This window comes from Taudactylus pleione, unplaced genomic scaffold, assembly GCF_031769625.1.
Source record: "Taudactylus pleione unplaced genomic scaffold, aTauple2 ptg000251l, whole genome shotgun sequence".
Taxonomy (NCBI): Eukaryota; Metazoa; Chordata; class Amphibia; order Anura; family Myobatrachidae; genus Taudactylus; species Taudactylus pleione.
Window position 1 is genome coordinate 8899589 of NW_028284653.1, and position 27402 is coordinate 8926990.

The window sequence follows — 27402 nt, forward strand, 5'->3', positions numbered from 1 at the left end:
CTAGATCCAGACCAGCCTGAAGACAGACAAGAATTCGAGAAACCTTAAAGACTTGCGGGTCATAGTTTCTTGGAGCGCACCATTGGAAATATGTATGCCATATTCTGTAGTAAATCCTGGATGATGCCGGTTTACGTGCTCTGAGCATGATTGGGACCACAGAGCTGGAGAAATCCTTAGCAGTTAGGAGGGATGTCTCAAGAGCCAAGCCGTTAAAGACAAACAGGCTAGGTCCGGAAATAGACATGGACCCAGAGACAACAGGTCTACTCGTAGAGGAAGTTGAAGAGGAACGTCTATGGAAAGCCTTTGAAGACCGGAGTACCAATGACGCCTGGGCCAAGCCGGAGCTATGAACAGGACTGTGCCCCCCTCCTATCTGAACTTTCAGCACTCGAGGAAGTAGGGATATTGGAGGGAACAGATATGCCAAATTTCACAGACAATGCGTCTATGAAGGCAGCGTTAGGGTCCTGTGTTCTGGCTCCATAAATTGGAAGTTTGTTGTTGTGTCTTGAGGCCATGAGATCAACTTCCGGAAGACCCCATTTGTCCACTAGAAGCTGAAAGACTTCTGGATGTAGAGACCATTCTTCTGTATGCACGTCGTGATGGCTGAGGAAATCCGCCTCCCAACTGAGAATCCCCGGGATGAACACTGTGGAGATGGCTGGGAGATTGCATTTGGCCCAAGGGAGTTTGCGGGACACTTCTGTCATTACTGACAGACTTAGAGTGCCCCCTTGGTGTTTAAGGTAGGCAACAGCCGTGGTGTTGTCGGACTGTACTTACACTGGCACGTTTTTTAGAATATGCTGAGCCAGAGTGAGAGCTCTGTAGATGGTTTGAAGTTCCAGGATGTTGATTGGCAATACTGCCTCGACTGGGGACCATCGGCCCTGGAAGGAGTGCTGCCGGTTACTGCGCCCCACCCTCGGGGGTTTGTGTCTGTGGTGAGGACAGCCCAGTCTGGGACGACCCTTGTTCATATGGGAAGTCTGTAGCCACCAGGCTAGGGACAGGTGAACCACTGGGGGAGGCTCATCGTCTGGGATTTGAGCAGATGGGGTAGCCCGTTCCACCTGGAAAGGAGCAGGTATTGTAGGGGCCTGGAGTGAAACTTGGCGAACTCCACCATGTCGAAGGTGGACACCATTGATCCCAAGGCCTGCACTGAGTATGAATTTAAACTCGGCGATTGTGGAGCAGTCTACGTAGTCTGTGCTGGATTGCTGAAATCTTGTCCGCTGTTAAGAAGATTCTCTGAACTCAAGTGTCCAGAAGGACTCCAAAATGTACCATCCTTTGAGAGGGTGTTAAGGTGCGTAAACACTGGGCGATCAGTAAAAGGCAGTACGATTACAATATCATAATCGTAGTGTCGTTCCTGTTCCTCTGTAGTGCCTACACTGAGCGATCAGTCGTTCAGTGTATGCTCCCTCCCTCATCACCGAACATGCACTCTCTGTCGTTATCGACAGATTGTGCTGCGTGTTCAGGTGATGGACAATGTTGGAAACGACCAGCGGGGGTGCGCATCGCTGGTCGTTTTCGTCATTATAGTAAACAATTTGAGCACGATTACTGAGCAATTGCACGATTACGATGTCGGAATCGTGCAAATCGCTCAGTAATATCGCCTATTGTTTACGCACCATTCCGGAAGATTTTTTTCCAGTTGATCAGCCAACCGTGCATTTGAAAAAAGGCAATGGTTACCTGTAGATGGCGATGAGTCTCTGGGGAGCGGGCCAACAGCAAGAGATCGTCCAAGCACGAGAGCAGTCTGATCGATTGATGACGAAGAGAGGCTGGGCAGCCATAACTGCCATGATCTTGGTAAAGACCTGAGAGGGGGTGTTGAAGGGCCGAACGGCAGAGCCTGAAATTGGTAATGTTGCTGTAGTATAGCAAACCTTGATGAGAAGGCGCTATAGGTACCATGTAGGTAAGCGTCCGGAATGTCTAGAGATACCATAAAATCCAGGCTCCATAGCTAGGATAATGGAATGGAGGGTAAACTTGTTCTGAGATTTGAGGTTGAGGATAGGCCGATGAGACCCATTGGGCTTCTGAACTAAGAATAGGGTAGAATAATAGCACTTGCCCTGTTGTGAGGAGGGGACTGGAATAATTACTCCTGATTTCAGTAAAGACTAAATGGCTTTTTGGAGCAGCAGGGCCTTGATTGGGTCTGACGGAGGTTGTGTGTAAAAGAACTGCTGGGGGGGGGGGGGTAAATTCGGGGTCGCCTCAGGAATATGAGGGCGTATCTGTGGGAGACCACTTCTGTTACCCAGGCATCTGACGTGGTTTGATGCCAAACCTGAACAAATTGAAGAAGCTGGCTTGTCCTCAGACTTGGCAGGTGGACGTCTAGTAGCCCAGGCCTGTTTGGCCCTAGGCTTGGAAACCTTGGCTGATGTTTGCTGTCGTGGAAAAAAGACTGACCCTTGGCTTTTCTTTGAGGGCGAAAGGATGACGTCCGAGGGCTTTGTATTATATGCAGAGGGCAGAAATGAAGTCATTAGCCTCCAAAGTAGTCACAATTTTATCCAATTTTGGACCAATTAGGACGTCTCCTGCATAAGGCAGAGACTCTAGAGCTCATTTTGATTCTGAATCTGCTTTCCAGGAACGTAGCCAAAGAATAAGGCGGGCCACTACCGAAGTGGCAGATATCCTGGAGGCCAGGAGAACCGTATCCATAGCTGCTTCACCCAAGTAGGCTGCATCTCTAATGTGAGATATGTAGGATAGCTGTTCCCTTGAAGCATCAGGGGGAAAAGTCTCTTCTATGGTCTCTGCCTTACTCTCAATAGCTTTTGCTACCCAGGCTGTAGCCCTAGCAGTACGAGTATTAGCTCCTGTAAGAGAGTATATAGATCTATGACAAGCTTCTATTAGTCTATCTGTAGTCTCCTTCAAGCAGGTTGCCGTATGAATGGGTAAGGTGGCATTTTTAACCAGACGTATATCGTGAGAAGCCACTGTTGGGGGAACTTCCCATTTAGTACAATCATTAGCTGGAAGAGGGTAAAAGGAACTGAACAGTTTTGGAATTTGAAACCTTTTACTGGGCATATTTCAAGCTTCACTCATGTTATCAGATAGCTGGTCAGAGTGATAAAAATTATGTTTGTTTTTTCTTAGGAGCGGGTTCTTCCTCTTCTATTTGTAAAATAGATTTTACGGAGTCAGAGTGAGAGAGGCCTGCATCTTCTGCCTCCCCAGATGATATATCAGAATCAGATAACTGTGTAGATTGGTAAGATATCAGAGTACATTTAGTAGGCAAAGGCTTTTCTTTTTGCAGCATTTGCTGAAAAACCATTGAGGTATTAGCCAAACTCTGGGTCTCATTCAGGGACGCTCGCAAGCGGGTAGATGTTACCCCAATGCGCATGCGCCCGACGGAGGGAGCTCCGTCGTGCGCATGCGCGAGATCCGGACAGCGACAGCCAAACTGTCGCTCCGGGTCTCGCAGCAAAGGGGGCGTGCTGTCGATGGTGACTGACAGCACGCCCCCTTTGGTGGGCGTGGCTGCCAGATGGAGGTGTTCCCATGGGAACGCTTACCGTCTGGGTCCGGCCCCACTGACATCACTAGTGATGTCAGTGGGAGTGACTTTGGCTCTGATAGAGCCAAAATCACTCCAGGGCTTGCGGCCACGAGACCCTACCGCAGGGTCTCGTCGCAAGCCTGATGGTCACGATGGTCTTGACCATCACGACCATCATCATGGACGCTCGCATAAGCTGTGGTATGCGAGCGTCCAAAAGGCCGCTCCACATTTAAATAGGACGGCCCTGATTCAGAGCGAGCGCTCTGGTCAGAGCGTCTGGCTCTGAATCAGGGCCTCTGTACAAAGGTAGACAGTATGTCTACCAAAGGATTAGCAGGGAATATCTGCTGTAGCCATCCCATAGGGGGAGCACCATGGGGACTGCTACTTGGTCTACAAGCTTTGCCAGCATTTGTGAAAAGGCAGCCCAGGGTGGGTCCTGAGGGAGAGACACTGAGGCCGATGGGCCTGGGGCTCTGTAACAATACAGAGACCATCCTGAATGAGGTTCTCTGTGGCTAAGCCTGCAGAGCAGGACTTACAAGACACCAGAGTAGGAGCAGCAGCATCAGGCTGCTTGTTATTCTTTACTCTGCCAGCCATAGCCACAAGAATAACAAAATACCCAGTAAGATACAGTGCAGTGAACACCCTGGATAAAATATGTCACAGTGTAACGTGCAACCGCATTATAAAGTATGCGATAGCACTCACAAGTATCTAGGAAATGTGAGGTACAATGAACCGCCTTATATCTTAGTATGTCAGGGTATAGTAGAATAAAGGGAAAGGTATAAACTGTACAGTATAGAAAGTAGAAATTAGCGCTAGCAAAAGTCACACACAAACGCAGAAAAACATTACATGTTTACAATGGACACTACAATCAAATATACAGACCACAGTGGCTGGTAGGATATAGCGCTGTGTGAACTGGCCCGTGGGAGATGTATACAGGGAGAGACTGGACCCAGCATTCCCAGAGATCTGCTTGTAGAAAATGGCTGATGCGTGTCTCTGGGGGGCGGAGGGTGAGGGAGGAGCAGCTCAGGGAACACCAAGACTGCAGTGGAATGGCATCCTGGACTGGGGGAGAGGCAGCAGGGAGAGCGCCTTCTCCCATTGCTGACACCAGCTGGCCTCTTTACTGCCCTGCGCAAGTATGTTATATGCCATGGTGGTCTAGTCTAGTCGTGTGCGCACCAATGTCCACATCAGCACCTCCGGTCGGTCTCCTGAGACCGGAGGCAGGACTGCGCATCGGGGTTCGGCCTTACCTGTCCCCTGAATTCCAGGCTGCAGTCTGGGGTCCGAAGAGCAGTCTGGTGCTGCTGGCTCATTATAGTAAAAAATAAATAAATAAAATAAACTCATAAAATAAAAACTTGGGCTGCTTAATGCAGCCCTCTGTTAATTATAATGGTGGTCCAGGACCTGCCGGACACCAACGAAACTGAAGTGCCCTCAGCCTGTGAGCGGGGTGTAGGGGGAAGGACCGGAGCATCCTGGGATTGAGAAGCTTTGCTGTTGGTGTCCAGTCCTCCAGGTCCAACATAACACCCCAATGTCTCCCTGTGGAGCCCTATGGATCATGAAGAAAAAAAGTTTGTAATTTGTTAACTATATAGATAGATACAGAGACCACAGCAGCAGTAACTGGTAGCTCTTGAGGATTGCCAATCACAGCCTGGGTGAGGATGTGAGCAGTGAATGCGGCTGGTGTAGAAGTGTAGGCAGAAGTAGCTTCCCTGAATCCCCTTAGCTTGGGCTTCAGGAAAATTGCCTGGTAACCACACCAGGCAAGTGGTTAACAGAAATTTTTATCTTAGAGAGATTCGAAAACAAACCAAATGTTAGATTATTTTGAACAGTAAATAAAGTAAAAGTATATAATTGTGTGTGTTATTTGAATTATTGGGCTCGACACCTATAAAAAAATATACACACATTTTAAAGTCACATTTTTGCACAAATTCTAAAGGATTCACAAAATTTCAAGCACCATTCCATAAGCTAAATTCGAAAGAAGCAAATAGGGGTTTGTGTACACCAGTATTTCATTGGAACATAATTTAGCAGTATAGATATTTAATTCTTAGGCCTCACACAAATTGGCAGTACAACAAAAAACGTAAATGGGGTTGGCACTGGAATGTACTGCTTCCAATATCAAAATATGCAATCTCGTCCGAAATGGTTTCTGTGGCATTGCAATTGCGTAGTATACATTTGTTTTTTGGATGCCGCCTGATTTTTTGCATTCAAGCAACCAAAAATCACAGACGCAAATAGGCGTAGTTCTTCACCATTTCATGTCAAACACGTTCATGTTTGACAAAGAGTGCCAAATGTGCAATGTTCAATAGACAGCGAGTACCCGGTCATATGTGGATATTCATGACAGCGTGTTCATTTGTCTTAGCTCCTTCTCAATTGATGCTCGCACCTGTTTATACAGGGTGTTTCACTCGCTATTGGCCCCACAGTTTTTCTTACAACTTTTAAAGTTCTTGACGTAATTTAGTGAAATTTGACCGAGATATACCTTGGTCTATGAAAAACATGAGTAAGTTATAGCAAGTGTTCACCATTAGAATCCAGGCCAGTTGTTCACGAACGCGCAAAGTGAAGGCCAGCTGTTCACCACCCTTAGTCAGCAGCACAGTCCCAAAACATGATTTTGGTACTTACCGGCAAATCTATTTCTCTGATTCCACAGGGGACACTGGAGCATAGATAATGGAATATAGACGGCGGTATAGCCTGGCACTTTAAAGAATTTAGAAGTGTGACTGTCTCCTCACCCTCTATGCCCCATCAGCCCCAGTTTAAAAATTGAGCCAAAGAGGAGAATGAGGACAACAGGAAAACAAGGAGAAGTCCACAGAATGGAACAAGACCGACTGAATGAGAACAGAGGAACCCACTGCAGGGAACACATGCAGTCACACAACCATATAAAGCAGACAATTGCAATATAACTAGAATAGAATGAACCAAACAAAAGGTAAGTACGCAGCGCTGGGCGGGCGTCCAGTGTCCCCTGTGGGATCGGAGAAATGGATTTACCAGTAATTACGAAAAAAAAGAAAAGCAAGAGCTAAAGACCAAGCATCGTAGAGCACTCAGAACTCCTCACCGGACAGCCACAGATAATTACACCAACATACAGTGCAAGTCGAATGGAACAGGAGAACAGCTGTCTAGTGGACAACAGCAGACGAGAATTGACAGAACATGATCTCGGGTTAAAACTTCTGGAAGAACACTAGGAGAAGTAAGCTTGCCAAATCAGATGATAAACTTTGGCGGGAGAAGGTTTCCGCGCATTCAACATGGTGCGAATGACTAACCGTGAAAAACCTTTAGCTTCTAAGACGGATGACACAAGAGCCAGCCCGTCAAAGCGAGGAGATTCAGATCCGGGTGGAAGCAGAGGCCTTGAGACAGATGTTCCGGCCGTGGTAGAAGACGCAGCAGGGCGTCGATGGAGATGCTGAGAGGATCTGCATACAAAGCCCTCCGCGGCCAACCGGGAGCTACCAGAATCACGGTGCCGCCTTCCACTTTGAACTTACGGAGAATCCTCAACATAAGTGAGATCGGAGGGATTATGTATATGAGATCGAAAGCCCACCGAGCCGCCAAAGCGTCCACCAGAGGAGCACCCGGATCTCTGATACGAGATCCGTATTTTGGTACCTGGTGGTTGAACCGAGACGCCATCAGATCGGCTTCCGGCAGGCCCAAACGATGAAATAGAAGCTGAAAGATGTCCGGATGAAGGGCCCACTCGCCCGGAGTGGACCTCCTGACGACTTAGAAACTGCCTCCCACACTGGGGACAGTGAGGGAGAGGCCCGGCCTGTCTATTGGTAGGCTTGTCGGCTGGTTTGGCAGCCGGGCGTCTGGTAGGCCAGGACTGCTTGCTTCTGGGCTTGGAGGTCTTAGCAGAAGAATTCTGGAACCTTGGCCTTTCCATATGGCCGAAAGGAGGACGCACGAGGTCTAGGTGCTGCTGTTGAAGGTAGAAACGCAGTCTTGGGAGCCGCCACCGAGTATCCAATTCTGGCCCAAACAGAATGTCACAGGAATAAGGAAGGACCTTCTTAGAGTCAGCACGTCATAAGCGCAGCCAGAGGGCTCTTGTGGCCGACACAGAAGAAGCTGACACCTTGGAAGTTAATATGCAATTGTCAATAGCCACTTCATCTAGATAGGAAACAGCTTGCTTGATAGGTGCCACCAGAGGTAGTAGCTGGTAGTCATGGGTCCCTGACGTAAGGCCCTCTCTCCAGGGCATCCGCCCAAGCGTCAATTGCCTTGGCCGCCCACACAGACGCCATGGTTCGGACGTGCATTACCACCTGTATAAGAATAAATTCCCTTAAGGAGATTTTCCAGCTTCCTGTCCGTCGGATCCTTGAGGGAAGCCGTATTGGAAATAGGAAGGGTAGAACTCTTATTAAGACGAGCCACGTGCGCGTCCACAGGAAGAGGAGACTCCTATTTGCCACGCTAACAGGCAGGCTACGTGCAAAATGATGCAATACACTTGTAGACCTCAAACCGCCTGTTAGGAGCTGTCCAAGCCTCCGCTAGTATTTTCTCAAGTTGTTCAGATTTAGGAAACTCCACGGAGATCATCTTCTGACGCTTGAAAACCGGAGTCCTCGGTCTAGGAGCCGGTTCTTCGTCCTCAATAGAAAGGACCGATCTGCCTGCCCTAACTAAGGCAACAACATCTACTTGAGGGAGAGGCTCCTCCTGAACAGACAAGGTCTCATTCTCAGAGGCATTGCACAAATCCTCCTCCTGGTCCGAGGAAAGCTCAGAATCAGAAAAGTCAACCGTCTGGGAGACAGATTTCTCACGCCTTGACGGTCTGGTCTGCATCCAGAAGTACGGTCCCTATCCAGCATCTGCTGAAAGGAGGCAGAGACCCGAGCTAAAACCTGCACTGATTATGAGAAAGTGCTCATCCATGGGTGTTCTTGCGCAGGCAGCTGCAACTGAGACTGCAAGATTGGAGGTCCAGGCCGCCCCTAAGTAGGAAGTACAGGAGCGGGAGCTGTAAGTCGATATATTACCTGCGACAAGTTGGCGGCCCATGTCATGTCCTGGTTGGAAGCAGTAGAAGGGATGTCTCGCTGTGTGTCTAAGTAACACCAGATACAGAGACCATCCTGGACCGCATCCAGTGGGGAAAGACCAGCAGAACAGTGTCTACATGGACGCAGCAAAGGAGCCTCTACCTCCTTGGGTGCTTTGTACAGTGTTCCAAGAAAGGTCCCACACACCTAGTTATATAACCGGGGTGCGCAATAGGGAACAGTGAATGTAGGGGCCATACAAATTTGACATTGAGTGGGGCCACAGAGGGGGAGTTAACCCCTTTCACAGCTATAGCAATGAAAAATAGACAAACAATAGTGTGAAATATGAGAACAATGCAATATAAATAGGCAGAAAATGTTCAACAATCCAACCCCAGTCGGCTGAAAGGAGCTAGACTGTATAACCTGACCTCAGGGGAGGTATACAGGGAGACAGGAACCAAACCTCTCTGGAGACTAACTGTAGCCAGCACCTGTGTAAAATGGCTGCTCAGTGTCTGCCTGAAGGAGGAGAGAGGAGGGAGGAGTAAGCACATGGCTGGAAGCCTCCGTGAGGGAACACACCAAGGGCCAGGGGAGGGGCTAACGGGGAGAGCCTACCTCCCCCTGCTGACAGAGACCCCCCCGGGCAATGGCCGCCTACAGTCTCCCACTATACTTCAGTGATGCTGCCAGCGCTGCAGACCCCCCGCTGCCTAAGTGCCCTGGTGGCCTAGTGGGGGTGCGGGTGACCTGGCTGCCCAGCTTGTCAGCCAAGCCGGTGATCTCCGTGACAGCTGCGCCGATGCAGCTCCCCGTAGCAGGAAGCCGTGTCTTACCTTATTACTGCCCCCGGCGTCCAGCTACGGGCCTCAGCAGTGAGGACGTGGTAGAGATCGCCAACCCACTCGCCGCCCCGCGGCCACCAGGGGGTTGGTGGAGCGGCAGCGCAGTAGTCCTATAAGATGCCCAGCTCTGCCTGCTCAAAGTAGTGAATAAAAAAATATAAAATAAATAAAATAAAAAAAGAATAAGAGGCTGCTTTAGCAGCAGCCCCACTGTTATAGGTGCATGCTCCTGTGGCACCAAACTTAGACAAGCCTATCTGGCTGGGGTGTAGGGGAGGAGGAGCGTGGGCTGCACTTTTCTGAAGAAATCTAACTGCTTGGTGCCCAGACTCCGCCTGCCAGCCTATATATACACACGTTGCAGAAATGTGTAAATAATCCACACACTTATGGGAGAAGTACTGACCCCTAAAAGAAAGCTATGTAGTCTAAAGCTTGAGGCATGAATTAGCTCGGGGGAGTGTGTTTTGAGCACACGCCTAAGGAAAAACGTCCCCAGTCCCTTCAGAAAATATCTAGATGCCCCTCACAGAGAGGACCCCGACGTCATTGGTTACTGTCCAACGTCATTCCCTACCATCCACATGGACATAGAGGTAGAATATATACCTGTGAAAGCGAGCCCGCGAGGGGACAAATTCCTTTGTTTGGTGGCCTTTTTGGGCATGGAACCGCATTTCCACCCTCACTCCACGTAACTTCCAGGTCCTTAGCACGAAAGAAAAACAAGCTCTACCGTCCAGTTAGCACAGCGCTAGAGATGTGGGCGTCCCGGCCTCTAATTCTGGGCAACAGGGATGGCCAGCACATTCGGGGAGCTCCCGTTCCAGAGTAGGGTTGATCCAGGAGGACTGCATCACAAGGCCCCACCCCTACAGCAGCAACGCTGGCTCTCATAGAAAAGAGCTATGTATAGTAGTATTAAAGGATTATGGACTATGAAATGGCACTGCATAGTTTCAATGCCGACCGCCACAGAGGATGTCAGCGCTGCACCAGCCCTCTGAGTTAAGCCAGGAATGAGCACCGGCTGTGCATAAACCTAACCGTTTAATACAGTGATTAAGCGATCCCCCGCCTTTTAGTGCGGTTCCAGCGCGCGCTATCCGCCGGGGAAGGCAGGAGGGCGCGCGGTGCAGTGGGGGAAGACACCGGCGCAGCAGTAGCGGCTGTATGCACTCGGCGTGGTAGTGCAAATAATGAGAGCTGCGCTACATGCTGCAGAGCGCGGCCGCGGTCTGGCTGGGGGCAGGGGAGACACCTCCAGTAAATGGCGGTGCCGGGCTGTCTGTTAGCGAAGTTAGTTAGCTTCACCTCCGCTATCTCCGATGCTCTAACCGTGAATAACCCCAGCTGAGATAGACTGCCCCATAAGCACCGCTTACTGTGTTCACAGCGGGGAGAAAGTGGTGCGGTATTGGGGTTGGGGCGGCTGTGTCGGGGTCTCTCCTAATAGTGACAGCCACGGCATGTCACTGAACCCAGCTATAACATCCACTGCCCTGCTAATCAGGAGCAGTGGTTATACTTACAGGGTTCTGCGTCCGGGATGTTGGGCTGAGGGGGTTGCGAGGAACCCGCAGTCTGCCAGTCCTCAATGTCTTGTTACAAAATAAAAATTTAAAGACTGGAGACAGCCTAATGTGCTACCGGCTCTCTCGGGCACATTTCTAAAAACTGGGGCTGATGGGGGCATAGAGGGGGGAGGAGCCAGTCACACTTCAAAATTATTTAAAATGCAAGGCTCTACTCTACCACCATCTATACCCCATTGTCTATGCTCCAGTGTGCCCTATTGGATGAAGAAGAAATTCAAATAGGGGAGCCACATTAACTGCTAGTGAGGATGCCCCACCTCTGGAGCCACCATTGCTAGTCAATAGGTATTCCCACTTCCGACAGTGGTGTTGTGTACTGTGGTGTCGTGCCTGTGTGTTACGTGCTGATATGAACCAGTACACAGCTGAACAATGCGTATTCATGGTCCAGACATACTGGAGTCGATAAAGGAATGCCAAAATTGGATTTTCATACTTGCGTTGAATCCTTTTCTCTGAATCCATCTGGGGGACACTGGACCATGGGGTTGCTTGAGGGTCTGAAGGAGCTTGCACTTAGACTAGTATAACTTTAAGGGAGTAGCTCCTCCCCTCTACAACACAGGCAAAATTCGCCATTCAGTATCTAGTGAAAAAATTTCACTAAATGACGCCAATTGCTTTAAAAATGTTAGGAAAACTTTGGGGGCCAATAGCGAGTGAAACACCCTGTATTAGCTAACAGTATTTCATAACTGACAAAAAGATTGTTCCTATACACACAAAGCGCAGATCAAAAGAAACTGACAAACTATAAATGTTACTAGGTATCTGTACTTGTTGTACATATATCCATTTAAATGTGTAGGTATCAGGTCTTTTAATTAGAGAGGAGCGATTCAGTTTTGGCTTGGATCTTCCCAAGTTCAGATCTCAGAGTAAGGCAAAACATCATCTTTGTCTGTGAAAGATAACGTTTTGCCTCGTTCTGACATCCGAACTTGGCAGGAAGATCTCAGCCAAAACTAACCGGCTCATCTCTACTTTTAATAGCTAGCAATTATTGACAAATGAAGCAGGATTTTTGAAGCAGAATAAAAGCTAAATCAGCACCATTTTATAGCATTGGTATACAGAAAAGCAGAAGGGAGCCATAAAAGCAACACAAATATGCAAGAATATTTTAAATAATCCAACAATTTTACAAAATGAAATTAAAGAGCAAAGTAGAATGAATGCACCAAGCAAGCTGTTTATTAGAGAATAATGCACAAAGGAAATACTTATTCAATGATTTTGGTCTAAAGCCTAAATAGGAAGCAACAGTCTGGATGGGAAGAGCAGTTGTCACTCAAGCCAAGTGACGAGAACTAGCCACTATCTTCCTGACTTACCATCTTCCTTTTTCTTTCTGCAATCTGCTCGTCAGATTCCATTTCTACTTCATTGCTAATAGGAGTTTTTTCTTCTATATCATCAATAAAATCTGGCTCCTGAAAGATGGAAATGACTGCTTTATAGAAGCTCTACTGCACTAATTACTCAAGGGATATGAAGACTACAATAGCTATGTAGGTTTTGTTAAAGTCAATCACTGGAATACTTTGAAACTGCTTTAGTGCCAAATTCATATGAACTAGCATTTCACAGTTACATCAATCAGGAAGCCATGTGCCTGATAGTCAGTTTGGCTTGGAATGACGTGTATATTTCTATAATCCGTGCTGGATAGTACTGCAAGACATTATTTATCTAAGAGAAAAAGAGTAATACCGCTACCTACAACTAAATTATTTGGTCTTTTACCAAAGTGTGAAAAGTATGGGTGCTTGCAGTTCTTGCATAATTATTTCATTGTCAATTCAATTATTGTGGTTTTTATTAAAATTTTAGTCAAGATGACATAGGCGATGCAAAAAGGCGCTATTAACAAGAATTATACTTCATTTGTGAGTGATGCACTAAAGCGTTCTTTATATCTTCATAAATTCCTTTTAGATGTAATTCCTCCTCAGGATACACCACCGCAATGTCTCTCCATATGATATATATGCAAAGGAAGATAAATAGGGTGTCACCATAGGATATTCGCAACACATGGAATAAAGCCAAATACTGTTCCACACCCTGGAAAAGTGTTTTGGTGCACTTGAGAGAATGCGTACCCAACTCACATAAAGTGCATATGGAAGCCTCCTATAAAGGTTATCTTTTAGACAGAGACGTTCACACCCATAATGTGTGTGGTGAAAAGGTAAGGATATAGCATACCATTCACTCACATCAGAAAGGGTTTAGGAAATACACAAAGGTTTCTTGTCAGATTGCTCAAGGCAGTGCGTACCAAACTCACAGTTCATAAGGAGTTGGGACTGCACATCAAGGTATCTTTGTACTTCTTTTATCCTCAAAGTGAAGTGATTGCCAAGAATCGACCATAATCCATAAGTCACAATCCAAAAATGTTTAATTCATACAAAAGATCCAAGTTTTATAAATTCCAAGATTGCATGATGTACAATATATAAAAACATGCAATAAAAAAAGAATTAAAAAAAATATAAAAATAAAAAGCTTAAGATATCAAAACACTTCACCAGAGATAGTCAAAAAAAAGGAACTACTAACTGGAATTGATGATAGGTCCAGCGAATGAAAAAATAGAAAACTTTATGACATACCTCTGGGTTCAAATGGTAATACACCTTCTCAAATGGTAAACGCGTTTCAGCTCTCTTTGGGAGCCTTTGTCAAGACATGTCTTGACAAAGGCTCCCAAAGAGAACTGAAATGCGTTGACCATTTGAACCCAGAGTTATGTCAAAGCTTTCTATTTTTTCCATCGCTGGACCTATCATCAATTCCAGTTAATCGTTCCTTTTTTTGACTACCTCGGGTGAAATGTTTTGATATCTTAAGCTTTTTATTTATATATTTTTTTCATGTCTTCATTTTTTTTATTGCATGTTTTTATATATTGTACATCATGCAATTTTGGAATTTTTAAAACTTGGATCTTTTGTATGAATTAAACATTTTTGGATTGCCAAGAATCGACCATAATTCATAAGTCACAATCACTTCACTTTGAGGATAAAAGAAGTACAAAGATACCTTGATGTGCAGTCCCAACTCCTTATGAACTGTGAGTTCGGTACGCAGTGACTTGGGCAATCTGAAAAGAAACCTTTCTTCTTCGGGGTTCACAGCCATCACATTGGGGTTTATGGATTCATCCAGGCACCAAACAGTTAATCCAAGCTCTCAGCTCCCAGGATGCACTAGGTCCTGCCCCATATACCCCACCACTGGTCACAGGGCGTCAGTGTGGTGCCTTCACGCACCAAACAGAACAACTAACAGTGGGACTGCTGGAGCAGTCCCGAAGACCAAGTTTTTTTTTTTTATTATTATTTACTTTAAAGCAGGCAGCACGTGTTCCCTGGTGGAACCACGCGTCAATAGACGCACGGGTCCCTGCTTCATCTACCCCCGCCTGCGCCGCAACGCTAGTCTCGGCTAATGCTTTCGGCAGGGGCTTAGACTATGGACCGCGACCGGGACGCAGGTGAGTAGGACCGTGGGCGGCCGCTGACGCCACGGTCACGAGCTGTCCGTCCTCCGGCATAGAGACTGGCCGGGGGACTGCTGTGTGGGCAGCCAGTCTACCTGGGTCTGCTTTCACAGGACCACCGGGATGTAAAGTCTGGCAGCCGGGGGGGTGGGGGGGGGAAGTATGGCAGCGGCCATGTCAGTTGCCGGGTGGTCCATGCAGCATAGGGGAGGTACGCTTCCCCGGCGGCCCCTCCCCCAACCCGAACTAGGGCCCTCCTGAGGTCCCGCTTTTGGGTTGCTCCACCCAGCTTCCTATTTGAGTCAGCTACAGACCACACTCAGTGCTCTCTATGGCTGTTGCTCAGGAAGCATTGGGTCAGTCTCCCTGTATACTTCTCCTTTGGGATCATTTATACAGAAGCTCCATATATGCTACTAGGCTTTGCTAATCATAGTGCATGGGAGCCTAAACAAATTGCATAGACTCCGCTAAGTATATATGCATTGTTTGTGACCTGTGAAACTGTGTGTATGTATTGCTTACATCTCATTACTGTTTCTTTCCCTGCAGCCGGTGTGTGGGGTCACATATACACACACACACACACATTATAATAATAAATATATATATATATATATATATATATATATATACATATACATACATATATACATACATACATACACACACACACATATATATATATATATATATATACACATATACATACACACACACACACACACACACACACATATAGAATTTAGACTTTAAAATATGTCGAAAGATTCTGAAAGGCAGGTGGCTGAGGCCCCTCTTTTGATATCATGTGCAGCCTGTAAGGCAGGTTTGTCCTCTCAGGACTTTGTGCAAAATGGCTTATGTGTTCGCTGTTTTAGAGAGTCTCCACAGCAATCAAATTTGCCGCCATCGGGTCAGGAACCGCCCTGGGCTGCTTTTTCCCAGATCATGGCCCAGGTGGCTGAAAGACTGGCAGTTCCAGCTGCTCCGGGGAAGAAAGTTCAGCAGCAATTGCAGCCAGCTGTATTTATGCCTCCTATGTTGCCATCTTGGATAGATATGTATGCGCATGGGCAAGCAGGCCCTTCGTCGTCTTTGACTTTTCAGCAGCCGCCTCAGATAGCCAAACCTGTACGGCCAAAAGCTAGAAGGCGTTTGGCTATGCAGGCAAGTCAGGACACAGATTGTGATCTGCCTTCTGAGGAGGATGAAGTATCCTCTCAGGGATTTCTCTCCACAGAAGAGTGGGATCTTTTCCCAGTGGCTGATGTCCCATTCTTAATTAGGGTGGTCAAATCGGTTTTGAATATCGAGGAGGCAGAGCCTATACATAAGGCGGCTCCGGTGTTTAAGCGCCAGTGGGTGGTCAAAGCGGAGTTTTCCGGGTCGGAGCATTTATGCGAAGCTTGGAAGGCTCCGGAGAAGAGGTTCCATGTGGCTAAAAATAATTCTGCTTTATATCAGTTTTCTTCTCAGCAGTGTTCTAAATGGGAGGTTCCACCATCAGTGGATACGCATGTGGTACATTTAATGAAGTCTTCCACTTTACCAGTACCTTCAGCCTGTTCCCTTAAACATCCTACTGGTAAGAGGCTGGAGGGTTGCCTTAAGACGATTTTTTCAATCACAGGGGCAGCTACCCGGCCGGCAATGGCTACAGCCTGGGTGGCTAGAGCCATAGAAGAATGGATGAAGGCTTTGGCCGAGTCCTTGCCCGAGTTGTCCAAAGAACAGCAGGATATAGTTTCCTATGTGAAGGAGGCTTCTTCTCACCTTGGAGAGGCAGCTCTAGATGCAGGAATATTGTCCGCCAGAGCTTCAGCAACCTCAGGAGTCGCTCGTAGAGCATTATGGTTAAGAGATTGGAAGGCTGATTCAGGGTCCAAGAGGGCCTTGGAGTCTCTACCCTTCACAGGTGGAGTCCTTTTCGGTTCGGAATTGGACAAAATTGTAGCCTCGGTGGCAGCCTCTAAGGCTGCAGGGTTACCCTCAGCATCAGGGTCTAGACAAAGGTCTTCTTCCTTTCGTACCTTTCGGCCTCAGGGGAAGGTCAGAGGGCAGCCTTTTGGTAGAGCAGGTGTTGGTAGAAAGCCATCACATAAAAAGCCCTGGCAAACCAAACGCCCGGGTTCCAAGCCACAGGATAAACCCGTGGCCTGATGGGACGGGCCTCCCCCTGGGGGATCCCAGGGTAGGAGGCCGACTTCTACGGGTTTCGAGCGCCTGGTGTCTAACAACAGATGCCTGGGTTCGGGAAATAGTTTCCCAGGGTTATGCCCTAACGTTTTGGAGAAGTCCACCCCAAAGGTTTTTCCCGTACCCCTGCCTGTGGGGTCGGTGAAAGCGTTGGCTATACAGCAAGCTGTTCACTCCCTGTTGAAGACAGGGGTGATTGTCCGAGTGCCACGGGAACAGGTTCAAAAGGGGTTTTATTCCAACCTGTTTCTGGTTCGGAAGCCAAATTGGTCTTTCCGACCAATTTTAAATTTAAGGGACCTCAATACGTTCATATGGGTACCCATGTTTCATATGGAGACCCTGAAGTCAATAGTATTAGCCTTGGAACCAGAGGACTTCATGGAATCCCTCGATATTCAAGACGCTTATTTACATGTGCCCATTGTGGTATCCCATCAACAGTTTCTGCGGTTTGCAGTAGGGCAGGACCATTTTCAGTTTCAGGCATTACCATTCGGCCTGTCCACAGCCCCCCGGGTTTTAACAAAGTCATGGCGGTGATAATGGTAGCCCTCAGGCGCCAGAGTTTTGCCTTACTTAGACGATCTCCTTCTGCTAGGGCAGTCTCCGCAGGAGTTGATGAAGCATCTCGAGATGACAAGCTCTTGTTTGCAGAGGCACGGTTGGATTGTGAACTGGAAGAAATCCTTCCTTCAACCAGCACAACAGTTGGTGCACTTAGGAGCACAACTGGACTCGGTAAAGCAGAGATTGTATTTACTGGAAGAGAAGATTGCGGTCCTAAAGGGGCGCATACGCAATCTTTTACACAACAGTCAAGTATCAGTGCATGCGGCCATGCGAGTGCTGGGGTCAATGGTATCCATCTTCAGCACCGATGCCAGTCTTCGAGGTTGGGGAGCAGTGTTAGGCCCGCATGTCTTCCAGGGAAGATGGACAAGGGCAGAAAGTTGTCTACCCATAAATGTACTGGAACTGAGGGCAGTTTTCAGGGCATTGGTACAAGCCCAGGATCTTGTGCAAAGCAAGCCGGTGCAAGTACAGTCTGACAATGTTACCACGGTAGCTTACCTAAATCGGCAGGGAGGCAACCGAAGTCAGGGAGCCATGGCAGAAGTGTCAAGGATCCTAGTATGGGCAGAACGTCATCTTCCTGCGATAACGGCAGTTTTTGTACCAGGGGCACAAAATGTGGAGGCAGACTTTCTAAGTCGGCAGTGTCACGACCATGGTCTCTCGGCATGGTAGTCGACGGTTAATACCTGTGAGGACGCTATGGCGAGGGGCGTCTGGCGGTGGTGCCTGGCGAAGAGCATTGGCTGTGCGTGGTTCTGTGGGGGCATACTGTCACTCTGGTCTGGTTAGGCCTGGGGGTGCTTCCGTTCCGTTCTGGCAAGGGCGTCGCCATCTTGTCTCTGGTCAGGTGACCTAGTTGCCCTATCCTGTTGTGTCACATGCTCCTCTCTGACCATTCACGGCTGAGCACTGGGGATTTAAGGGAGTTCAGAGCTCCCTTGCATTGCCAGTGCAACGTGTTTCTCTGCGAGAGCTGAGAGAGAGTGTTCCTGTGCTTAAACCTGTCTATTGGATTTATTGCCAAGCCTGCTTTTCCTAACCTGCTCCAAACCCTGCTGGATTCCCCTACCTCCTCCATATACCTTTCTACCTGCCTGAGTACCTGAACCTGCTGTTTCCCTGCACCTTGTTTCATTTAATTCCCAGCTGGACTTTACTACCTCTGTCTGCATCAGCTACAGCTCACCAAACCTGCATTCACTTACAGCTCATCAAGCCTGCATTCTGTTTTAGCTCACCATTCCTATACTGGACTGTTCTGCCTGTCACTACCTGGAAATTTTTTCATTAACCCTCACAACAGTTATCAAGTGCACTTTAGTGCTATACCTGGACTTTTGTTTGCCACTCCCATGTCTTCTCAGTCCCTTATTAAAAACCCCACTTTTTCATTTAAGTCTGCTCCCGTGTCTGCTTCTATCACCACCCCGGGTCCACAACAAATTCAGAACCTCACAGGCAGGACATAGACGCGGGTGAGTGGGCTCTCCACCCGCAGGTATTCCAGGGCTTGGTGGACAGATGGGGTCTTCCAGAGATAGACCTTATGGCCTCAAATCGCAACCACAAGGTCCCCAGGTACGGGTCCAGGACCAGGGACCCACTGGCAGACTTCACGGATGCGTTATCAGTAAGGTGGAAGTTCGGGCTGGCGTATCTTTTTCCGCCTCTAGCTCTTCTTCCCAGGGTGGTCAGAAAACTCAAACAAGATGACACCATGGTGATATTGATAGCCCCTGCTTGGCCCAGGCGCCATTGGTTTACCGATCTACAAAACCTCTCAGTGGACACGCCTTGGCCACTTCCTCTCAGGCAAGATCTGCTGCTGCAGGGTCCCTGCTGGTATCCGGATCTCCCTCGGTTAGCTTTGACGGCATGGCTCTTGAGGCCTCTATATTAAGAGCCAAAGGGTTGTCAGAGCCAGTAATAAAGACCATGATGAGGGCACAAAAGCCTTCTTCGGCCCAGGTTTACTATAGGGTTTGGCATGCTTTTTTTCAGTGGTGTAAACTGAGAAAATATGATCCTAGTGTGTTTAGGATCTCCCGAGTACTCGCTTTTTTCCAGTCAGGGTTAGAGCGGGGTCTTCGCCTGGCCTCCCTAAGAGTGCAGGCTTCTGCGCTTGGAGTTTGGTTCCAGCGTAGGGTTGCTTCGTTGCCTGATGTAAAAACCTTTTTTCAGGGAGTTTTGAGGGTGCAGCCTCTGTTTGTTCCTCCGGTAGCACCATGGGACCTGTCTTTAGTTCTTAAAGCTTTACATGCTTCCCCCCTTTGAGCCATTGGAGTCGGTAGATCTCAAATGGTTAACCTCAAAAACAATTTTTCTTTTGGCCATTGCTTCTGCTCGTAGGGTGTCCGACCTGGCAGCCTTGTCAGTTCGCTCTCCTTTTCTAGTTTTCCACCAGGATAGAGTGGTGCTGCGGACCCGAGCAGGATATCTCCCAAAGGTGGTATCACTATTTCATATAAACGAAGAAATTGTGGTGTCAGCTTTTCATGTGTCAGGGCTGTCCTTAGGTGAGGCTTCCCTGGATGTTGTGCGTGCTTTACGTATTTACGTGGAGAGCACCAGCAAGTTGAGGAAGTCGGATTCTCTTTTTGTTCTTTATGGCTGCCATAAGCGGGGATGGCCAGCCAATAAGCAGACTTTAGCAAGATGGCTTCGTATGACCATATCACAGGCATATACTCAGGTGGGTCGTAGGGTGCCAGACTCGATCAGGGCACACTCTACGCGGTCTGTGGGTCCTTCATGGGCAGCCCGCTGGGGTGAGTCTACGGAACAATTGTGTAAGGCAGCCACGTGGTCGTCTGTCCACACCTTTATAAAATATTATGCATTTGACACCTTTTCCTCAAAGGATGCCTCCTTTGGGCGCATGACCCTCCTTTCTTCCGAGACACAGGAGCGTTAGGGGTACTGCTTGTGTATATCCCCAATGTGATGGCTGTGGACCCCATGGACCCCGAAGAAGAAAATAGGAGTTATGGTATGACATACCTTTGTTAACTCCTTTTCTTCGAGGTCCATGGGGTCCACAGGACACCCACCCTAACGCACCTAGTGTTAATGGTTAGTTTTGTTGTATCTCTTAAGTGTTTCCCTCGTTGTGAGAGAATGTCTAGAGAACATATGTCCTTCCTTCTTACCTCTTTTTGCCTTCTCTTGGTGGGCTTTGTAACAAACTGACGCCCTGTGACCAGGGGCGGAGTATATGGGGGAGGACCTAGTGCATTCTGGGAGCTGAGAGCTTGGATTAACTGTTTGGTGCCTGATGAATCCATAAACCCCAATGTGATGGCTGTGGACCCCATGGACCTCGAAGAAAAGGAGTTAAAGGTATGTCATACCATAACTCCTATTTTATGTGTATTTCCTAAACCCTTTCTGATGTGAATGAATGGTATGCTATATCCTTACCTTTTCACCAGACACATTGTGGGTGTGAACGACTGTCTAAAAGATACCGTTATAGGAGGCTTCCATTTGCACTTTATGTGAGTTGGGTACGCATTCTCTCTAGTGCATCAAAACACTTTTCCAGGGTGTGGAACAGTATTTGGCTTTATTCCATGTGTTGCGAATATCCTATGGTGACACCTCATTTATCTTCCTTTGCATATATATCATATGGAGAGACATTGCGGTGGTGTATCCTGAAGAAGAATTACATCTAAAAGGAATTTATGAAGATATAAAGAACGCTTTAGTGCATCACACACAAATGAAGTATAATTCTTGTTAATAGTGCCTATTTGCATCGCTTATGTCACCTTGACTACTGTTTATGCTTTTATGGATGTGGTGATTTCCATTTAGACCTAGGGAGGGTACTGAAGGCTGCTTTCTCTTATTAAAATTTTAGTTTCTCCACCTAAGTAGACTGTTACTAACCTCAATGTTCTAGTAGCCTTCCAATGTTGGTTGGGATTGGAGGTACTACTCCACTTAGATAGAGAAACCTTGTTATGCACAAATGAAGCTACATTTCAGATGCAGACTATTTTGCACACTGGTTGAATATTTATTAGGACAGACAACTTAAAATGGTTTATACTTGAGAAAAGAGGAGAAAAAAAAAAAAAGGAGGTATACTTCCGAAGTTGTCCTATTCTTGAACCTACGTTTAAGCTACTTCTGCTCAACAAAAATACATTATGCCCAATTAATGGTATGCGTTTGGCATCCTGGCAGTCGGGATGCCGACGCTGACATTACTGGCGCCAGAATACAGAGGCCGGTCAGAATCCTGGCGCCGATATTCCGAACGTCGGGATGCCGAAGGTAAGTAACGGGGTTGAGGGGGAAGTGTTAGGGGGGAGGGATAGGCACCAAATAGGGAGGGTTAGAGTAGGGAGAGGGTTAGCATACCGACCAACAAGTGTCTGTATGTTAACCCTGTCGGGATCATGATGTCGGGATTCCGACCGCAAGGATCCCGACTGTCGGTATTTCATACAGATTCCCAATTGCAAAGTAGGCAATTATAAATGCAGAAAAGCATCACCTGCAAAATTATATAGAAGGAATGAATGTAATAAAAAAAATAAATATATCTCAAACAAGCACCCATATAGGCACAGAAGATAATTTCATCCAGTATGTAAAGCATATTAAATGTACATGGAAAAATGTTGGGGAAATTCCAAATTTAAAGAAAGCTTGTATTGCTAAATAAAGAAATATATAGTATTACATCCTGAATCACACATTTCCAGCATACTGACTTTCTGAAACTGGACGATTCGGATTCAAATGGAAAACCATTATAATAATGCAATAGTTTCACATTCGCCAGGCGCAATCTCTATATAGCAATTTTGCATATGAAACAAAGACAAATTATGAATCACAATGGGAATACTCGCCCACTCTGGCAAGACCAATATTGTTGTAAATAAAAAGTAAGATAATTTAGTTGTTCCCAGGCTTACAGTCATATGTGGTCTAGAAAAAGAAACGGAGTTGGAATCATCATTATATAAATGATCATTGTATAAATGATCATTGTTATACATATTTGTTGCTCTTCACTTGTGTGTTGTAGCCAAGTCAAGCCATCTAGAAATTGTAATGCATATATTCGGAAATTGGCATTTAAAACCATGTAAATGTTATCATACATGTGGCTATGCTCCTCCACAAAGTCAATAGATTACCTGGTTATTTGAAATGGAGAGTCTAAGAGGGGACAGCTTCAGTTGTTTATCTGGCGATTTCAGTTTGTTGATTGCTCCATCAGTGTCTACTAGGAGGTTCTGATTTTGAGATTCTTTATCTTTAGAAATATCCTTTTCTTTCCTTCCTTTTTTTCTTCTAGTATCATAACCACTGTTCAAATTTTCTGTTGGTTCAGAACTACACCGTAAGACTGGGCAGTCTGGATTCTCTTTGAGGCAAGCACAATCCACTTTGTATTTGCTGGAATGATAGTGAAAGACAAGACAACCATTTTACTTGTATGAAAACCCTCACCATTCATTCAGTTCTGCAAAGTAAGTGCTGCCATTAAACGTAATGTTCACTTGGTCCAGCTAACCAGGTAAAAATCTATGTTGAGAAGTAAAAACCAGAGGACAGTATTTTCCGTCACAGTATTTGGATAATGAATCTATTGGATTGTATTGCCAGCACCTGTCTAATAAATGGTGTTTTCTTAACAAACAATTTTTAAAAACAAAAATTAACTGGTTGCCAAGACCAACACTGCCTCACACCTTTTTATAAATGCCCCATTATGTTAAGACAAAAAGCAAATTAATGTGTCCACCAAGTTATTTGGCAACATTTGTTTTCTTCTTCAATGATATCCAGTTGATGGTGCAATATCCATGTAGTGTTTGTTAATCTTGCTAGAAACTCTTATTTTGTGTGTGCACTCTCTGACAACTTGTTCTCTTTCCATGTACTGCATGCAGGGCTGTAGAGTTGGTACGCCAAACCATCGACTACTTTATTTTACTTCTGTCTGACACCTATTCTGACTCCTTCATAAATAGCAAACGTATATTTTACATGCATTCCATCTAGTCTACAATTTGAGCCTTGGCATAATTAAAATTAAACTTCATTTAATCACTTTAATACATATAGAGTGACCACTTCTGCCAACATGTAGTTGCTTATTTACTATAGCGTATGCGATTTCACTGCAATGTATACTCTAGTAACTAATGCACAATGCTGCAAATCTTCATCCCTGATGTACCAACATGAATGTAGTACTACTCATCAATCACTGGCATGTACAGTACCACTACCAACATTAATTATCATGCAGACACAACTTCACTATGCCACTAGTTAATGCTATCACTGATAAGTTTTTGTTTTGAGGTGGAATCACATGTTCAAAAATTGTCTCAGACCTCAGCTCTGAACAGTCAATATAACAAATCATACATGCAGGGCTTTGAAGATTTGTTGGGCCTAATCAATAAACAAGAATGATGATAAACTAACTGCTGCAGAATATACCAACATGAGGCAAAAACAAGAGATATGGTAAGAAGAACTTACCTTTGTTATCTCTGTTTCTACGAACTCCATAGGGTCCACAGGGTGACCTTGGGGTATAGCTGGATCCTGGATCCTCGGGTACCACAGAGTTAAAGCTTTTAGCTGCTCCCAGGATGCACTTGGGTCCATCCTCCTCTATACCCCGCCCCCGAGCCACAGGCACCTCAGTTGGTAAGCAGCCAAGGCCGGAGGAGGAGACGAAACAGAGAGAGAAGGAAGACTGGAACACAAAAGAACCATACTCACAGAAATGGAAGCCGGAAACCGGTGACCAGTCACAGAGCCCATATGAAGCCAGGTGCGTCAGGGCGGGTGCCCTGTGGACCCTATGGACTTCGTAGAAACAGAGATAACAAAGGTAAGTTCTTACCATATCTCTTGTTTTCTACTTCAGGGTCCATAGGGTGACCTTGGGGATGTCCCAAAGCAGTCCAACTAAGGGCGGGGACGCTCCTGTGCTGATGGGAGAACCCAGCGCCCAAAGGATGCATCCTGAGAGGCAAAGGTGTCAAACGCATAGAACCTCAAAAAGGTCTGAATGGAAGACCAGGTGGCCGCCTTACACAGCTGAACAGCAGAGGCGCCACGGCTAGTAGCCCAAGAAGGGCCCACAGACCGAGTGGAATGAGCATTAACAGAGACTGGAACAGGTAAACCCTCCTGCATATAAGCCTCAATAATAACAGAACGAAGCCAACGGGCTAGAGTCTGTTTGTTGGCAGGCCAACCCCTCTTGTGAAAACCAAAGAGGATAAACAAAGAATCCGACTTCCTCACAGAACTAGTCCGGTCCACATAAACCTGGAGTGCACGGACAACGTCTAAGGAAGCCTCCCCAGCCGAAAGATCAGGCGACTGAAAGGCTGGTACAACAATTTCCTGATTAATGTGGAACCTGGAAACCACCTTAGGCAGGAAATCAGGACGAGTGCGAAGCAACGCTCTGTCCTGATGAAAAACCAGAAAAGGGGGACGACAGGAAAGCGCCCCCAAATCTGAAACCCTCCTGGCAGAAGCAATTGCCAAGAGGAAAACTGTCTTAAAAGTTAGTCACTTGAGCTCCATTGACTCCAAGGGCTCAAAAGGAGGACCCTGTAAGGCCCGAAGAACCACCGCCAAATCCCACGGGCCACAGGTGGCACAAAGGGAGGCTGGATTCTTAAAACACCCTGGAAAAAGGTGTGTACGTCCGGCATAGCAGCAATCCTGCGCTGGAACCACACCGACAGAGCAGACACGTGCACCTTCAGTGAGGAAAGACGTAATCCTAAATCCAAACCAGACTGAAGGAAAGCCAGAATACGCGAAACCCGGAACACCTGGGGATCATATTTTCTGGCCTCGCACCACTGAAAGTAAGTGTGCCACACTCTGTGGTAGATCCTCGCGGAAGCAGGCTTGCGCGCCCTCAGCATGGTGGTAATAACGGAGCTAGAAAAGCCCCGAGACCTCAGGACGGCTGTCTCAAGAGCCACGCCGTCAAAGATAGTCGACCCAGATCCGGGTGAAGACAGGGCCCCTGAGACAACAGGTCCCGCCGTTGAGGTAGGAGGTACGGAGCGTCGATGGACAGGCTGCGCAGATCGGAGTACCACGGCCTTCTGGGCCACCAGGATCAGTGTGCCTCCGTCCAGCTTGAACTTGCGCAGGACCCGAGGCAGCAGAGATATCGGAGGGAACAAGTAAGCCAGGTGAAACAGCCATTTCACCGACAGCGCGTCTATCAGACTTGCGCCTGCGTCCCTTGTCCTTGACCTGTACACGGGCAGCTTGTGATTGTAACAGGACGCCATCAGGTCCAGCTCTGGCAGCCCCCACTTGTCTACGAGTAGTTGGAATACCTCTGGATGAAGCGACCATTCCCCGGGATGCACGTTGTAACGGCTGAGGAAGTCTGCCACCCAATTGAGGACTCCCGGGATGAAGACTGCCGAGAGAGCTTGAAGATAGCGCTCTGCCCAAGCCAGGACGCGGGACACCTCCGACATCGCAGCTCGACTGCGAGTCCCTCCCTGGTGATTGATGTACACCACCGTGGTGGCGTTGTCTGACAGCACCTGAACGGCCCTTCCGTGAAGAGCGGTGCCGGACGACAGCAGGGCTCTGTATACTGCCCGCAGTTCCAGGATGTTGATGGGAAGAATCGCTTCCTCTGCCGACCAACGACCCTGAAGTGACCAGGAGCCTGTCACCGCCCCCCAACCCCGGAGACTGGCATCTGTCGTGAGCAGAACCCATTCCGGGATCCAAAAGTGGCACCCTTCGAGGAGATGAGAAGTCTGTAGCCACCAGGCCAGGGACAGACGCATCTTCGAGGACAACACCAGCATCTGAGAGCGGATCCTGTGTGATAATTCGTTCCATTCCGAAAGAATCAGCCTCTGCAGGGGCCTGGAATGGAACTGGGCAAACTCCACCATGTCGAATGCCGACACCATGGACCCCAAAACTCTCATTGCTGAGTGCACCGACACTCTGCCACTGCTCAGACAACTGTGAATCCGCAGCTGTAAGGAGGAGATCCTCTCTCTGGAGTCAGAAAAATCTGTTGCTGACGAGAGTCCAGCAGGGCCCCCAAATGAACCATCCGCTGTGATGGGATGAGGGAGGACTTCTTCCAGTTGATCAACCACCCGTGCGCCTGTAGACAAGCGACCGTCAGGTGGAGATGCTGGATCAGTACCTCCGGGGAGCTTGCCAGCAAGAGGAGGTCGTCTAGATACGGTAGCAACCGTATCCCCTGGCTCCGAAGGTGAGCCGCCATGACCGCCATCACCTTGGTAAATACCCTTGGTGCCGTGGAGAGGCCAAAGGGTAGAGCCCTGAATTGGTAGTGGTTGTGGAGAATAGCAAACCGCAGAAACCGTTGGTGCGATGTTGCTATAGGCACATGGAGGTAGGCGTCCTGGATATCCAGGGAGACCATATAATCCCCCGTTCCATCGCCAGAATGATGGAACGCAAAGTATCCATCCTGAATTTGGGAACCCTGAGAAAACTGTTCAGGGACTTCAAATTGAGGATGGGGCGATGAGAGCCATTGGGTTTCTGCACCAGAAACAGCGTAGAGTAATACCCCATCCCACGTTGAGATTGTGGTACGGGTATAATGACCCCCGCCGTCAGCAAGGCCTCTATGGCTTCCTGAACCTGCAAGGCCTTGGTTTTATCCTGAGAAGGACTCGTGCAAAAAAACTGGCAAGGCGGCTTGTGCCGAAAAGACAGGGCATACCCCTGGGAGACCACTTGTCACACCCAGGCATCCGTGGTGGTATTGTGCCAGCACTGGGCGAATTGAAGAAGTTGGCCTCCCACTCTGGGGGTCCCCCAGAGGGAGGCCCGTCCCATCATGCAGAAGGCTTATCTTCTTGCTTGGAAGAAGGGTACCTAGCACTCCAGGCTTGCTTCTTTGGCTTTGAGGTGGTCTTGGTTGCGGACTGCCTCGGGAAGTACTGACCCTTTGCCTTGCCCTGAACCCGAAAGG

At 47.6% G+C, this 27402-nt stretch overlaps 2 protein-coding genes across 8 annotated transcripts in view; one reads left to right on the plus strand and one right to left on the minus strand.

Moving 5' to 3' along the window:
* Positions 1-27402, minus strand: part of KMT2E (lysine methyltransferase 2E (inactive)) — a 134746-nt gene that overhangs the window by 49476 nt on the left and 57868 nt on the right. For 6 of the 7 annotated variants that reach the window (XM_088480238.1, XM_088480234.1, XM_088480236.1 and 3 more), the window contains 2 exons: positions 22559-22820; positions 12442-12540 (listed from right to left, as the gene is read on the minus strand). In XM_088480238.1, the coding sequence (XP_088336364.1) occupies positions 12442-12540; positions 22559-22820 (361 nt within the window). The remainder of the gene's footprint in view (positions 1-12441; positions 12541-22558; positions 22821-27402) is intronic. The other variant, XM_088480237.1, reaches the window with a different exon arrangement.
* LOC148515292 (uncharacterized) lies at positions 17145-19299 on the plus strand. Its single transcript, XM_088480247.1, has 4 exons — positions 17145-17279; positions 17478-17642; positions 17835-18033; positions 18848-19299. The coding sequence occupies exons 1-4, from the start codon at positions 17145-17147 to the stop codon at positions 19297-19299; spliced, it is 951 nt and encodes a 316-aa protein (XP_088336373.1).

Coding starts and splice junctions, on each gene's coding strand:
- LOC148515292 (XM_088480247.1), top strand. CDS start 17,145: ATGTTTCATATGGAGACCCTGAAGTCAATAGTATTAGCCTTGGAACCA. Junction 17,280..17,477: donor AACAGTTTCTGCGGTTTGCA/GTAGGGCAGGAC, acceptor TCTTGTTTGCAG/AGGCACGGTTGGATTGTGAA. Junction 17,643..17,834: donor ATCTTTTACACAACAGTCAA/GTATCAGTGCAT, acceptor GTACAAGCCCAG/GATCTTGTGCAAAGCAAGCC.